Source organism: Bos indicus x Bos taurus, chromosome 3 (assembly GCF_003369695.1).
Source record: "Bos indicus x Bos taurus breed Angus x Brahman F1 hybrid chromosome 3, Bos_hybrid_MaternalHap_v2.0, whole genome shotgun sequence".
Classification (NCBI taxonomy): domain Eukaryota; kingdom Metazoa; phylum Chordata; class Mammalia; order Artiodactyla; family Bovidae; genus Bos; species Bos indicus x Bos taurus.
This window is the reverse complement of record NC_040078.1, coordinates 59,639,248-59,656,252: the sequence shown is the minus strand read 5'-3', so window position 1 is coordinate 59,656,252 and position 17,005 is coordinate 59,639,248. Positions and strand designations below refer to the sequence as shown.

At 37.6% G+C, this 17,005-nt stretch overlaps 1 protein-coding gene across 1 annotated transcript; it reads right to left on the bottom strand.

Annotated features, from left to right (window-relative positions):
- Nucleotides 1–395: 395 nt before the first annotated feature.
- Nucleotides 396–15,453, bottom strand: CTBS (chitobiase). The gene is made up of 7 exons (XM_027536709.1): nt 15,232–15,453; nt 13,931–14,069; nt 13,242–13,450; nt 9,939–10,110; nt 7,586–7,683; nt 7,087–7,233; nt 396–1,837 (listed from the first exon to the last, which is right to left on the bottom strand). Exons 1-7 carry the CDS (start codon nt 15,406–15,408, stop codon nt 1,646–1,648), a joined length of 1,134 nt encoding a protein of 377 aa, XP_027392510.1. The 5' UTR covers nt 15,409–15,453; the 3' UTR covers nt 396–1,645.
- Nucleotides 15,454–17,005: the final 1,552 nt, after the last annotated feature.

Here is a 17,005-nt window from a genome sequence, read left to right as displayed (position 1 = left end):
CACTGGGATGACCCAGAGGGATGATATGGGGAGGGAGGTGGGAGGGGGGTTCAGGATTGGGAACACGTGTACACCCGTGGCGGATGCATGTTGATGTATGGCAAAACCAATGCAATATTGTAAAGTAAAATAATAATAATTAAATAATTTTTAAAAAAAGAAGCCCAAAAAGGAAAAATGAGAAAAACAGCATAAATAAAAAATACACAAAAAGATGACAGATAAGAGTAACAGAAACTTGTAACGGTAATAGTAACTTGTAACAGAAAAAATAGAGGTATAATTTCTGTATTTAATGAGAACATACAATTGAATTAAAAATCTGTTTGATCTAAAAAAAATAAAAAATAAAAAAATGAGTCTAACTTGCATTCACAGCTATAAGAGATTAGTACTGAGAATTTAAATCTTTTATTTTAAAAATACAAAGACAATAGTAATCAGCAAATACTATGGAAAATGATTGGTTTTACTTTGCCATAAATAATCATACAAGTAGGAAATGAATTATTCTCATAACAGAAGACTCAACCATCATTTATCCCAATTTGAAGAGGGCAGAATGCACAGGGAAGGCAGGATTTATGTAAATCCAGAGTTTAAGAGTGCAGATTTTTAATCTAAGAATTTATAGGAATTAATATAAATGCAACACAATATTCTAAATTGGCTTGAGAAAGGAAACATAGACCCTTGTACATTTATTTGCACAAAATTTCTCTTTTAGGAAGAAAACAACAGTTAAGAAACTAATGTCTTTAGATAATCAAAACACAGATGTAGAAATTGAAAAAATTTAACTATGCAAACAAAACTAACCAGGATATACAGATGTCCATCAGTGAAGGAATATTAATAATTTGGGAGGGTAAATGACAATGAACAGAACTGCGTTCAACATCAAGTTTTTTGTAAACATTTCAGATACAACCTCAAAAAAAATTTAGTTGGTAAATATTATATATATCTAACGTACTAATTCAAAAATTACTATTAAGTTACCTTCTTGTATTTTCTAAGTATTTTGATCTTTTATATTCATTTTTTCCCCCTTTGGAGACTTAAGTGAGTTTCATTCAAGTGACTCCAAGAACATGAGTGTTATAAGAAATCGGGAAGCAGAAAAATTATTTGCATCAATTTGATGAACCTAAAGACACAAAATTGCAGGTTTAAAATTTATTGAAAAAAGTATAAAACAGATTCCCAGACTAAATTTTTAAAAATCTATCCCTAGGCAAACAATTTCCACTTCAAATTATACATATTTATAAATTGTCACTGATTTGTAAGTATATATTTTATCATTTATTATCATTTAAAATTTTAGCATAATAAAATTCTGAAAGCAATTGTTCCCAACTATAGTATTAAACTTCTTACAGGGGAATATTTGACATGGTAAGTTGACTTGCTTCTTACCTTTACCTTTATGTTGTTGTACACAGAAGATATACATAGGTATTTTTCAATTTCAAACAAAGCATTTCTTTGTTCTTTATCTGTTTTTGAGAATACTAATAACTAAAACATATAAGAACATGAAAAAAGGTCTAAATTTTTTAATCTCTTCCAGAAACTAGATAGATTTAAACAGATCATTTTTCTAAATCTTCATAGTTTAACACAAGATGTTCATCTCTGGTCACAGGTTTGGTTTTAAGGCTTTCCACATTTCTTCAGTTTGCTGTCTTGCTATAGCATCTCCAGAGTAGTCAAGGCAGTTTGCATGCCACATGCCAATGCCGAGTATGCCACGTTTTTGTACATATGATGCCTTTAGAGAAATGCTCTGAGGGTCATCATACCACACTTGATGGAAATGGCCAGCCTGATCCTGTACAAATAAATTAAAATGTAACTTGAAAATAGTCTGCACAATAAGAGGAAAAAGTGTTTCTTAAATCCAATGATTCAAATAGGGTACAATTGAAATAATAAAACTTTCAGGACATGCATAATACAGTCCATCATTCTATATGTGATACTTTCTAGATATCATTGCCTGTAGTACTTTTATAACAATAGAGATTACACAAATGAGCCTCCCAATATATCCTATTTAAAATCCTCCTCATGCCCTAAGATTCCTTCCTTGCTCTGATTTGGTGATTATCAACCAAGATGTGCTGTTCACATCTGAATCACTTGTGAGGACTTTTAAAAACAGATTCCTAGGACCCACACCACATGAAAACTATTGAATCAAAATCTTCCAGGGCTAGTGCTATAACATATATTTGTTTCTTTGTGTTATGTTTTAATGTTCCATTAGGTGATTCTGATATGTAGTCAAGATTAAGGAGGATCACTGCTCTTGCCTTCTAAAACCAACTTATACACGTTTTGTTTTGTTTTGTTTTTTGCATTCACTTACAGTTCCTGGGAATGTACCTAGTTAGAAGCTCAACAGGTGTCTTTGTTTATGATGAAACAGTCAGATCAAAAGGTAATGGCAATGGATGAAGAAAATATCTCCTTTTCTAGGTCTTAAAGAATTGAGTCTAAGAGCCTGTGGGTCTGGACCCCATGGGTGACGTAGGCACACACCTGATTAAGAACCACAAACTAGAAATTGGTCTTATGCTTACTTTCCTTAAAAGTCCTTTTCCCCACTACCACTTGCCTCTATCTAGCACTAACCGTAGTCTCTTTTAGAAGGTATATAAGCTACGGATAAAGGATAAAAGAAAGAGGAAAGGAGCAGAATTAAGCAAAAGGGTAAAGGAAAGGGGAAAGATAGGAAGTAAAAAATAGAACAATCTGCGATTTAAAATAATTTACTAATTTTTATATACATCTGGGGAACTCTTTAAAGGCAATTCTCAATGAATGTCAGTAATATTTTTATTTATGCTAGCACCATGAGAATTAGAATCATCTCATAAGATGACTGCTTTAAAGGATAGTAGTCACTTGGTAAATGAATAAGGTGTGTATATATAAGTATAGCTGATTCATTACATATAAGTGTAGCAGATTCATTACTATATCTTACATCCTATTATATAAATTGTTTAGAAAAAGGCATACATGCTCTAGTATCAATTGTGATTCGATATTAAAAGACAACTTGCAAACCTTGTCCCTAAATATAGAAAGATTTATTTTTTTAGAGGCAGGAGCAAAGACATATTGCCCCAAAGACATATCCCTTTGAATTTTGTCATCATTCTATTGGGTTGGCCGAAAAGTTCGTTTAGCTTTTTTCCATACTAGCTTACAAAATTAGGATGAAATTTCTGGCCAACCCAATAGTACTTTGAGTCTTTCTGACATATTAAAAATTTCAAATACCTCAAATAGTGAAGGATCAAAGGATGAAAAACTGGATATTTGTAAGTTTGACATATGCCTGGTTAAGGAACATATGCCTCCAAGAATATTGACTGCAACAGGAAGCTGCTATTGCTGAGACAGCTTTAGAAAGCACAATGATTCTCTTCAGTAAAAACAGAAACTTGATTTGGGTTGCTATGGAATTTTACAAAGAATGAAGGAGAACAAATTGGTTATAACTAGATGGCTGTCTGAAGTGCCATGAAATGAATAGTTTTCAAGGCTCATCAAGATGTTTCCTCAGTTCTAAAATCTTAAAGAATATGTCTTATTATGCATTAAGGAAAAAAAAAAGGAATTACAAAAAAACTACATAATAGGGTAAACTATTTATTTTAAAATATGTATTTCCAAACTATATATAATTGGTTAAATAAGCCATTTACCAAACTGATGTCCGTGAAAAACTGTTCCCCTGCAAGTTTCTAAGAGTGTTGGGAAACAGGGTTCTATGTCAAACAATTAAATTACTTTATGTACTATGCTGCTGCTGCTAAGTCGCTTCAGTCATGTCCAACTCTTTGTGACCCCATAGACGGCAGTCCACCAGGCTCCCCCGTCCCTGGGATTCTCTAGGCAAGAACACTGGAGTGGGTTGCCATTTTCCTTCTCCAATGCATGAAAGTGAAAAGTGAAAGTGAAGTCGCTCAGTCGTGTCCGACTTATAGTGACCCCATGGACTATAGCCTCCCAGGTTCCTCCATCCATGGGATTTTCCAGGCAAGAGTATTGGAGTGGGTTGCCATTGCCTTCTCCGTATGTACTATAGTTAGTTCAGTTGCTCAGTCATGTCCGATTCTTTGTGACCCCATGAATCGCAGCACTCCAGGCCTCCCTGTCCAACTCCCGGAGTTCACCCAGACTCACATCCATCGAGTCAGTGATGCCATCCAGCTATCTCATCCTCTGTCGTTCCCTTCTCCTCCTGCCCCCAATCCCTCCCAGCATCAGAGTCTTTTCCAATGAGTCAACTCTTCGCCTGAGGTGGCCAAACTACTAGAGTTTCAGATTTAGCATCATTCCTTTCAAAGAAATCCCAGGGCTGATCTCCTTCAGAACGGACTGGTTGGATCTCCTTGCAGTCCAAGGGACTCTCAAGAGTCTTCTCCAACACCACAGTTCAAAAGCATCAATTCTTCAGCGCTCAGCCTTCTTCACAGTCCAACTCTCACATCCATACATGACCACAGGAAAAACCATAGCCTTGACTAGACGAACCTTTGTTGGCAAAGTAATGTCTCTGCTTTTGAATATGCTATCTAGGTTGGTCATAACCTTCCTTCCAAGGAGTAAGCATCTTTTAATTTCATGACTGTAGTCACCATCTGCGGTGATTTTGGAGCCCAGAAAAATAAAGTCTGACACTGTTTCCACTGTTTCCCCATCTATTTCCCATGAAGTGATGGGACCAGATGCCATGATCTTGTTTTCTGAAATTTGAGCTTTAAGCCAACTTTTTCACTCTCCACTTTCACTTTCATCAAGAGGCTTTTTAGTTCTTCTTCACTTTCTGCCATAAGGGTGGTGTCATCTGCGTATCTGAGGTTATTGATATTTCTCCCAGTAATCTTGATTGCAGCTTGTGCTTCATCCAGCCCAGCATTTCTCATGATGTACTCTGCATATAAGTTAAATAAGCAGGGTGACAATATACAGCCTTGACGTACTCCTTTTCCTATTTGGAACCAGTCTGTTGTTCCATGTCCAGTTCTAACTGTTGCTTCCTGACCTGCATGCAGATTTCTCAAGAGGCAGATCAGGTGGTCTGGTATTCCCATCTCTTTCAGAATTGTCCACAGTTTATTGTGATCCACACAGTCAAAGGCTTTGGCATAGTCAATAAAGCAGAAATAGATGTTTTTCTGGAACTCTCTTGCTTTTTCCATGATCCAGCAGATGTTGGCAATTTGATCTCTGGTTCCTCTGCCTTTTCTAAAACCAGCTTGAACATCAGGAATTTCACGGTTCACATACTGCTGAAGCCTGGCTTGGAGAATTTTGAGCATTACTTTACTAGCGTGTGAGATGAGTGCAATTGTGCGGTAGTTTGAGCATTCTTTGGCATTGCCTTTCTTTGGGATTGGAATGAAAACGGACCTTTTCCAGTCCTGTGGCCACTGCTGAGTTTTCCAAATTTACATCTCAAATCCTTGAATATTATGTTATACATTATAAATTTTCAAGAGAGACTTACAGTATGTAGTGTTTTCCAGATATATTTGGCTATGGCGTGTATGTGTATTTGTGTGTATGTGTGTGGTTTTTTTTAGTAAATTCTTTTAGAATTTAATTTGACCTTTAAAATTTAAAATTACACAATTTTGAAGGTTACTTTCCAATATTGGCTATATTCCTTGTGCCGTACAATATATCCTTGAGCCTATCTTATACCCAAAAATTTGTTCCTCCCACTTCCCCACCTTCTATATTGCCCTCTCCCTGCTCTTCCCACTAGTAACCACTCAAGTGTGTGTATGTGTGTATGTGTGTGTGTCTATGTATTATTAACTGTTCCCAGAACAAAATTCTATAAATACGGTTTGGTAAAGACAGGATCACAATATTCAGTTCAGTTCAGTTGTTCAGTCATGTCTGACTCTCTGCGACCCCATGAACCGTAGCACGCCAGACCTCCCTGTCCAACACCAACTCCCGGAGTCCACCCAAACCCATGTCGGTGATGCCACCCAGCCATCTCATCCTTCTCCTTAAGGAGGAGAAGGATCACAATATACCCAAGTTTAATTAATAAGTTTATACTTTAGAGTCTAGATTCTAAAGTTTAAAAAGCTCTACACTAAAACTTTCTACATAAATGATATACAGGCATGTACATCAATTATAATTTATTAAATATGTATATATGTAGTCATTTATATATATATGTATATATATACATATGTATATATGTAGTCTGATATCAGACTATCAGAAAAATATATATACATTCTTGCTGGAATTAACATTCATCATATCATTTTAGGGTTCCTTTAATAGTTAACATAATCTAAGGCAAATTCAAAGATGGTTTGTATTTAAAAATTTTTGAGGTGTGGAAAAGTTTTTATTATGCTAAAGGTAAACTATGGATAATATAACTTTTTTTATCCCTTCAGTATGGCAATTCCTGTTTATCAAAAACTACCTGACAGAATTATTAGTCATTTACTCTGTTTCTTCAAGTTTCTGTTTGTAATATTTTTCAGTCTCTAATTTTTAATATTGTTTATAATTTATTTAATATCACAGTTTGAACTGTGGGATAAATTTGGAATGATACAATTTTCCATTGTAAAGTGCATGATGATGCATCTTCTAGTCTCAGTCTCATTTCTTCCAATATAACAGCCTCATAACAATCATGAGACTGCTTTGAAAAATGGAGATTTTCAGAGCAAGTAACCTATTTTGGTCCAAAGTCCTTTCAAAAGCCACAGGCATCATTTAAAATTGTCAACTCCTAAGAAAATTGTTTGTGATATACATGTTTTTATTATATCATCTAAAATGACAAGTGGCCCATGCAGATCTATCTGTTCCACTATTAGCATAACTTGAATTGCTCACAAGGGAAGTCAAGTTCCTGATTACTCAGGTTCAAACACAAGTCTACTCATGTAAACAGCGGTCTGTATGTTGTATCCTATAAGAAAACTGATAGAAGAAAATCTTACTATCAAATATGTAATTATGAAAACATGCAATCATGAAAACTAATAAAGATTTGTAACTTGTGGATAGTCTTACTTTATAGTGATAATAAGGAGACTGCTGATTTTTATCCCACAGTCTTCCAGAAGTAGAACTATTTACTTGCTTCATAATTTTTTGATATGTCACTTGATGATGTACAGCATCTCTACAAGGGTATTTTGCAGTGGTACAAACATGATCCTATAAACGCAAAAATGTTCATGTTATAGATTATCAATTAAACAAATCTTCAGAGTCAAATCAAAAATTATAAAAAATTATTATACATGAAATATAAACTATAAGTAGATAATCTGACTATACAAATTGAAGTTAAATTTTAATATTAAATAGATATATAGAAATATTCACACACTTGTATGGGATTTAATTATTTATTTAGTCCCAAACTATATTAAAGAAGTTCTCTATAAAGTATATGTATTCTATAGAGAGAAGTTTCTAAACTCTAAATAAAGTAAAGTTTATATAGAGGAAACAAACCAAGCTCTAGAAAGAGAAAAAAATTACATAAGAAATGATTTGTTCTTACCACTGATAGATTTTGGCAGGTAAAATCATAACCATACCAGGGAATACCCATTACAAGTTTCTTAGGGTTAATTCCAATCTTGATGAAGTCATCATATCCTGATCAAATAGGAACAGAAAAATCATATTATTTTTCTCTTCATATATCTACTAATGTGTTCATACAAGCTATGTAACCACTCAGAATCCAAGTTTGTAAAAACAGGTACATTTATTCAAGACACTACAGTGTTTCTCTAATATACTATAAAAGTCATCTCTTAAAGTCTATAAATTTTGTATCACTTTCTAAGTCATTTGTTTTATAAAATATTTATTTATTTGGCTGCACTGAGTCTTCATTGGTATGCAGGATCATTAGTTGTGGCATGTTACAGAATCTTTTATTTTTGGCATGCAGCTCTTTTAGTTGCAGCATGCAAATTAATAGAAAACATTCGAAATAATCAAAATCAAATTGAAGCAAAAAATTCACAAAATTTATTTTAAGAACACTGGCACATTTCAGGAAAGCATGTTAATTGTGTCTATTAACTACTAAGGCACAGATTTGATATCCTAGATTCTAAAGCTTTAAAAAAGTTATATAAGTCAAACTTTCTGGCAGGGGTCTCAAAACTGCTTCTTGAATGCACAAGTGTTTCATATTTTATCAGTATCCTAAAGGAGATCAGTCCTGGGTGTTCACTGGAAGGACTGATGTTGAAGCTGAAACTCCAATACTTTGGCCACCTGATGCAAAGAGCTGACTCATTTGAAAAGACCCTGATGCTGGGAAGGATTGAGGGCAGGAGGAGAAGGGGACAACAGAGGATGAGATGGTTGGATGGCATCACCAACTCAATGGACATGGGTTTGGGTAGACTCCAGCAGTTGGTGATGGACAGGGAGGCCTGGCGTGCTGCGGTTCATGGGGTCACCAAGAGTCAGACACGACTGAGACACTGAACTGAACTATACACATGAATTACAGCTACCTTATCTTACTTGGTAGCAGATAATCTATAGATAGGAAACAGAGAAAAATGAATAAGTCCATGGTCCTATCAATTCCTTTCTTACCCATGCTGCAAAATACAAAGACATGTTCCAAGATTAGCTAGGATGAGTTGAGTAATTTGCCATTTTTCTGAGTCTTTAAAGTTACCATGTACTGTTCAATATCCAAGAGAGGGATGGAGTATGCATCATTTCCCAAACATACATGATAATGAATCTTTTACTGATATACATAATTATCATATCTTTCATAAACGCAGCTTGCAAACACTGGATTAAATAATTATTTTGTATTATAACACATTTTTTCAAATTTTAAATAGGATATGCTTTTGATCAAACTAGTCTATTCAGAAAATTTGTTGTTGTTTAGTCACTAAGTAATGTCTAACTCTTTGCGACCCCACTGACTATAGCCCTCCTGGCTCCTCTGTCCATGAGATTTCCCAGGAAAGAATACTGTAGTGGGTTGCCATTTCCTTCTCCAGGGGATCTTCCTGACCCAGGGACTGAACTAGGGTCTCCTGCATTGGCAGGTGGATTCTTTAACACTGAGCCACCTGGGAAACCCATCCAGACAATTAGGACATGATAAAAAAGATCAAGTCAGGTTCTATGATTTTACCTCTATATGAAATATAAAGGGGTTTTTATTTATTATTTAATAGTTAAATCAGTGCCAACTATGCCAGAAAATCTCACTTAAGTCCAAAAGTTAACAAGCAATCTTTTATTCAATCGGTTGATGGCATACAAACCAACGCAAACTTCAGAAAGGATAATGCAAAGTCCATGTCATATGAATGACATACCAGAAGTACTCTTAATAGGAATGTAATTGTCAATGTAGCATGGGTACTAAACATAAATGTCAAATAAGGTAAAAAACAATACTATCAATCATGTACAATAGTTACATTATAGCTACCTTTGCTATTAAATTATTTAACATTGGTTATTTCAACAAAAAAAATCTGTCAAATTCTAAATAAGCAAATATCTTCTTTGCGTAACTTTCTGAAAAGAGCTGTGACCTGAAGTTAGAACACCTGCTTGAATCCCAACCATACACTACCTAATAGCCATGCAATCATGAGATCTTAACACCCTTCATCTCATCTATAATGGAGGGTTAATTTATTACGCCTATCTGACAAGACTTTTAGAAGAAGTAATTGAAAATGTTAAAACTTTTTATAAAATTTAAAGCTCTCAAATTAAGAGGTGTTTATGTTTTAAGAAAGTGTTACAAATGGAAAACATATACAAATGACTTAGAAATACTAAAACATATCTTAATGTTTGAGGTTATAGAATTACTGTTACTGATAAATGATCACTTTGTGATTTCTTACCAGTTAGTGTCTGAATATAGGGAGAATTGGCTCCTGCAATACATTGTGAACAGGCCAGACATCGTTCGTCGTAAGACATCACAAAGAGAAAGTCACAGGCATCTGCAATTCCGGTATAGTTATAGCACCTTGCACCTACGCAGTTTGGACCCCAAGGTACATCAAAGGTTACCTGTAGAAAAACCATTTTATGTAACATGATCAAATATGCATATTACGGCAGATGTTTTGTTGATTATATATTCTCTTGCTTCATATTAAGGCCCAAAAAGAACCACTTAGGTGTATGAACATAGAGTTTGACATGTATAGAATGAGAACAATTCTAAGAAATGTATTTTTTGCCTGCATGGACTGACCCAGACATGTGTTTTGGACAATATTTTGGACATATATAGATATAGATAATGGACATATATTTGGACCAGGAAATATTTGGACTTGTACAATGACCAGGAGTGGGCACACTGTAGAAGAGGAGTTTTAAACTCAAATGCCTACAGACTGGCAACTCAACTGATTAAAGAAAATTCATGTAATCACAGTAGGGTATGGTAGGGTCTATAAGCAACTAGAGAGTAAAACACATGGAAAGAATTCAAATTTTAAAATTCTTTAAAATATCGTGCAAGTTACATAGGTCATCTCTTGGCACAAGCTGACTGGACTGTGTTGGGAGTTTGAGCTCCTGATTCCTTTTATGCTACCTGGTAGGTTTAGTCCAATATTATAATTAAAGAGTAGTGGTATTTTATGGCTACTAGTATATAATAATCAACTCAAAATGTTATACAAGCCACTTAAAAGGTTGATTTTATGGAAATATTCAAATAAAACTTGAGTGATAAATTATCTTTCATTTTGAATATGAGCCAGTCCTCGGTAAGGACAAGCCTCTTAAGATTTATTGCTTTAATTGAGTATTATGCTGCTGCTGCTGCTGCTGCTAAGTCACATCAGTCGTGTCCGACTCTGTGCGACCCCATAGACGGCAGCCCACCAGGCTCCTCTGTCCCTGGGATTCTCCAGGCAAGAACACTGGAGTGGGTTGCCATTTCCTTCTCCAAAATTGAGTATTATATATGCCTGCAAATGTTCTGAAGCTTCATTAAAAGTTTTCTTCTTAATTAGGCTCTCAATAAATATACTGATTAATATTACAAAAAGTTGAGGTATTTTAGTTAAATTTTTACACTTTGGCCAATTTATTCTACTTAACTCTTCTTAGGACTTTCTCAAAATTCTCTCTATAACTCTCTCATTATTAACACTAAAGAAAGCTCTGTTTTGTAAGTACAGGCTTTCCCCAAATCTCTCCAGCAAAATAGGTTATAAAGTGAAATTTTTACATATTGGACTTCATTTTTTCACTCTCTCCTCTTACAAAATGGAAGTATAATAAGGTGATAGAGAAAGTGACTGCCTCTAAGCAGGTAAATTTTAAATTCATTTTGCAAGTCCTTGCCTCTCTTCTGAGCAGTGAGTTTCACTGGGTTTCCTGTCATGGTTAATCTCACACTGTTTTTAGCAGGTAGTGTTAGTGTATTAGAAAAGAAATCAAAAGACTGATTCTTATGTTGGCTCTCATATAACTAGATTATTTCATTTTAAATACGTGGTCTGTTTTCCAACTATAACAGTGACAGTGTAGAAAGAATTCTTCAAGAGCCCTTCTAGTTGTTTAATTCTGTAAGGACAAATTCTATAATCCTAAATTATCATCTTTTCCCCAAAATTCATTTCTCCTTCCAGGGGCTCTTTTTTTTTTTTTTTTTTTCTGCTCACCGGTTTAAGGACTTTGGGGCTTTTTCTGACTCTCTTTCTCTCTCATCCTATAGCTAATCTCACATTTTCTTTTAGGTAGCTTCTCACAATTGTTCTGCCCCTTCCTTTTCTTTTATCCACTAATTCAATGAACACTTTCTGAGCATTAGGGTTATGCTGCTGCTGCTGCTAAGTTGCTTCCGTCATGTCCGACTCTGTGTGACCCCAGAGACGGAGGCCCACCAGGCTCCCCATCCCTGGGATTCTCCAGGCAAGAACACTGGAGTGGATTGCCATTTCCTTCTCCAATGCATGAAAGTGAAAAGTGAAAGTGAAGTTGTTCAGTCATGTCTGACTCTTAGCGATCCCATGGAGTACAGCCTACCAGGCTCCGCCGTCCATGGTTTTTCCAGGCAAGAGTACTGGAGTGGGGTGCCATTGCCTTCTCCGGTTAGGGTTATGCCATCATTCCTATTCAAACCATAAATTCTAAGTTATTGGATTACTGGGTTCCTTGTAAGTCTCCTCTAGACAATTTTACATACTACCATAAATAATCTTCCCCAGATACTTTCTACACACTTTACCCATTACATATAGAATCAAATGCATACTCTTCAGTGTGACATCCTGGATGTTCTGTGTGACAATCTGGCTCAGCTTGACAACCGTACTTCCCACCACCTTACCTAATATGAACTTGACATAGTAGCCCAAATTGTTCTACTTGCCCATGGAAATAGATACTCATACTGCCAAGTCTTTGCTCAGTCTCTTCCTCTTTGTTCTTTCACTATAGTTTAATCAGGACTAGCAAATAAGTTCCCACACATTAATTCTACCCTATTAACAAAGCAATCTAGAGAATGAAGGAAAAGTTTCTGAGGCCAAAATCTGTGAGAAGAGTACGGTGACCTGCATGCCAGGTATTTGCTATTCTTGATCTAAAGTGTACTTGTCTGGAAAATTGAATTCCACACTGACAAACCTTCCCTACTTGCATGCAGTCACAGAGATATCAATTTTTATGTTGTCTATTATTTTTCTAGTGCTTCTCAAATTCATGTTGACCAACTAGACCAGAATCACCCACCTATCACTCTTGATAAAAATACAGTTCCTAGAATTAGGGTTTGAGTCTCACTGGGCCATGGGTGCTTTGCAAAGTAATTCAGAGTCTATGGAGCAAGTGAGACACTTCTCCAGGACTATCTCTACTCTTAGGCAAAAGCTGTTTCTGTCCTGAACTGATGAAAGCAGGGCCTGGCCAACTGAGTCCTTCCTCTGCCTTTCTACTATATCTAGCCATGCTGCAAGACAAGCAGGTAGGGCAGTTCCAGTGTTGTAGCCTTATGTGAATAAAGAACAGGTTTGGCACCTTAAAATTTTATAAAACTCTTTTAGTTAAGAACCTCAAAAGTTCCAGAAAATTTTTTAGGATGTGCTGAAACTTCCTACTCAGTAAAACTGAGATTCTACCTTAATGAATTTTGAGAGGAAAAACAAGGGGTTTCCAAAAAACAGCAAATGAATTTTCACCTGTGATCCTTTAATTTCATGATGGAAAGAGTCTGTGGTTTCTTTGACTAAAGCAGTTAATGCATAATATTCAGGTGATGAATGAGCAACATCTTGTTCTATGTCTAGATTAATTCCATCCATATATTGTGTTTTGGCCAGCTTAACTTGTTGAGCTATCCAGGATGCTCTGAAAGTAGCATTAATGATATCCTTTACAGGTACATCTCCTATGGAAGAAATAGACATCTTTTGTACATACATGCTTTCCACATTTTAATAAAATATATTTCACAAACCCATTCCAAAGAGATCCAAATATCTTTAAAACATCTCATAATTTTTGAATGCTCAGCCTCAAATTTAAGTTTTCCAAATGAAGAAATAATACATCAAAATCACAGAAAATGTCACTGATCTCTAAATAACCATTATGAATAATTAGTAATATTCTCAGATTAAAAACAGAGATTGTGAGCTATGGCTAGCTAAGGGTCATCATGCTAATTAGGACTCAATATTTTGCCCAGATCATATGGTGGTTGACTTGATGCTTTAAAAATATCTCTACCTGAAAAATGAATTAAACAGTAAGATTAATTTTAGGATGCTAAACATATAAACATGAACATTTTTGGAAATCAAGATAGCAGATGATGCAACTAAACTTACCAATTGGCTAGACACATCTGGTTAAAGTTGTACCTTACCTTTTAACACTACTCTGGCTCCTTTTGCATGAGCATGGCACATAAGTTCTGGGTCATAATTTGAGAAAAGTACCACAGTTGTAATCTGTGACCAGTCATAATATTTCCAAGTTTTATGTCCAACATTAAATACAAAGACCTGCCAAAACAACAGGAATAAGCACCCTCACTTAAACCAGGAAGAATACCATTCTGACCACCCAAAGAAATATTAATTAATCATCGATCATATGGCAGGCACTGGTAGACACTGAGAGTACAAGAATGAATTAGATATGCTGCTGCTGCTGCTAAGTCACTTCAGTTGTGTCCGACTCTGTGCGACCCCACAGACGGCAGCCCACCAGGCTCCTCTGTCCATGGGATTCTCCAGGCAAGAACACTGGAGTGGGTTGCCATTTCCTCCTCCAATGCACAAAAGTGAAAAGTCAAAGTGAAGTTGCTCAGTAGTGTCAGACTCCTAGCGACCCCATGGACTGCAGCCTACCAGGCTCCTCCATCCATGGGATTTTCCAGGCAAGAGTACTGGAGTGGGGTGCCATTGCCTTCTCCAATTAGATATACGGGTCCCAATTAATTGGTGGCAGAGGAAATTAGCAGGGTCTGGAAAGCAGGGGAGGGTAAGCTAGGAAGAAATAGTGGCAAGTGCCTGGAGGCACAGAGAGCCCAGTGTTATGTTCGGCTGACACCTAGAATTTGGAGGAAGACAATAATGAACCAGAGAGAGGTAGTCAGGGTTAAATCATGAAAGGACTTGAAGCCCTTTTGAGAAATTATCCCGAGGGAAAGGATTTTAAGAAGAGAATATATATATTTTAGGTATGCATTTTAGAAAATTAAAGACCTATTTTTATCCCCCTTCTTGGGTGCCGGGTATAGAAAAGCAGAGTAAGGAGCACGGTCAGTCTTTCACTGGACCGCGCCGCAGTGCTGATTCTCTCAAACTCATCCTCATCCTCTTGGAAACCAATAGGTCTTGCTACTTAGGGAGTTGTTTCCTTACAGGCCTGCTTGTTTGGCCAGAGTACCTCAGGAGAAACACAGCAGGCTGATGCAAGGGTGTTGGATTCAGGCCTAGGTTGGAATACTTAACTGTGAGACCTGGGAGGAGTTACTCAACCTCTCTGATCCCAAATTTCCTCAAGGAAATTCGTGAACAGAAAGGTCCTCCGCGAGCAAAGTTAGTTCCGCCCCCCTACCCCCCAACACCTCTTTTTCCGGCTCCGTTCTTCTACTCAAAGTCTTTTGGGGGCCCTGTGAGAACCAGACCCGGAGGGTCAGGGGAGAGGGATGCCACTGACCTCGAAGTCGGGGCGGTGGGTGATGGGACGGCACAGCGCTGGGACCTTGCACGGGCAGTCCGCCCTTGCCCCATCGGGCAGCGCCAGCAGCAGCGGCAGCAGCAGCGGAGCGAGTCTGGGCGCCCGGCGGGGCAAGGGAACGAGGCGCCGGCTCCCTGCTAGCTGCAGCCGTGCCATACTAGCGGCTCACCAGGCAACGGTACCTTCGGGTTCCCAGCTGGGGCCTGCTTTATGGAGGGGAGAGGGGAAGCGGGGCGGGGCGGGGTGGGGAGGCTGCGGTCTCCAAGCCCTGGGGATCTGGGCTGTCGGAAGGAGGCACTGAAGTTTATGAGCCTCCGGCGCCTTGCAGACCAACTTGGGCAAACTCAGGGAGATGTTGAGCGTGAGGGACAGAGAGGCCTGGCGTGCTGCAGTCCATGGGGTCGCAAAGAGTCGGACACGACTGAGCGACTGAACAACAACAAGAGCCTCGTGAAGGAAATTAAAAAGCAGGTAGTCTGGGCAGGCTTTAGAAGCAGGAGAGGTTTCTGACTGCCTTCTAACCCTGCCTGGGCTAGGTGTTTGTCTCAAACACACGAACTCGTATCAGCCAGTCAAGGGACAGTGCTTTAGATAAGAGAGGGAGTGGATCTTGGATTTCCTCGGAGCCTCTGGAGACCTCGTCAGACCCCCTGGTATCTGGAAAATCTTATGACTTAAAAGGTGGAAAAAAAAAAAAAAAAACAGCATTGCAAACATTAAAGTAAAACCAGAGCTGTATTTTTTGAGTGTAAACTGATGACGATTTGAGTTTGTGACCTGGGATTATGAGCGGGAGTTCCCAAAACTACAATCTGAAGTTTCAACCGTGGGGTGGACCCATTGCCCAGGACTTTTTCCCAATTGGGACTCCAGATTGCTGTTAATAAGGGATTTCCTAGCACTGTTTAATCTGAAAGTTGGTCAGCCCAATTTGGTGATGGATGTACTGTTGTTTTAGTTGCTAGTTTGTGTCCGACTCTTTCCGACACCATGGACTGTAGCCCACCAGGCTTCTCTGTCCATGGGATTTCCCAGAGGATGTGCTGTTACTTTTTCTGTTTCTCTTTTTTAATGACTGTATATTGAAATTGCATCAAATATTCTTCTATTAAATATGGAAAGTGTTTATTGTGTGTGATGAGTGGTTTCTTTTGTTAATGAATACTTCAAAACTTACACAGACGTAAAACTCTGGCAAAACACACACCGAGCCCAGGCAGCCAGGACCCTGGTGCCCGGCAGAGCATTGGCTCAAATGTATATCGCCTACCATTTTTGTGTGTCATGGTTGTATATATCTTCCTTGTGGAGTCTAAAACTATTGGGAGCCCTCAAAATGGAGAAGTAGGGTGCCTTGGAAGGGATGACTGTAGTACCTGGTGGAAATGGCCCAAAGATTTTAAAGATATGGGTATCTGTTGAATTAAGATGGTGGTTTGAATATGGACTCTAATTTCGCTTCCTTCCATGCTTAAACTCCAGTAAAAAGCTGAACCCCAAAGGGCAGGGAGCTAACAGCAACATTTTGGAAGCTTGAAAGCACAAGTATGAGGCCTAGGTACCCCAACTCCCCACAGTGCAGAAACCTGAGCAATAACCTAATTCATAGAATCTTCAAAAGTTCTCAGGGAAACAATTTGGGTGTTGTTTCTGGGGCTCCAAAGGGCTCTGGTACCGTAATTCTTTATTCTCAGTGCAGAAAAGAATTCATCGAGAGGCAAAGTGATAGATAAGTGATTTATTAGAATAAGAT

What these genes read in the sequence shown, in the direction of transcription:
- CTBS (XM_027536709.1), bottom strand. Translation starts at nt 15,408, where the DNA reads ATGGCACGGCTGCAGCTAGCAGGGAGCCGGCGCCTCGTTCCCTTGCCC. An exon ending in CCCACCGCCCCGACTTCGAG is followed by an intron (nt 14,070 to 15,231) that starts GTCAGTGGCATC and finishes TTGTTTTGGCAG; the next exon opens with GTCTTTGTATTTAATGTTGG. An exon ending in CTCCTTATTATCACTATAAA is followed by an intron (nt 1,838 to 7,086) that starts GTAAGACTATCC and finishes TTATTTGTACAG; the next exon opens with GATCAGGCTGGCCATTTCCA.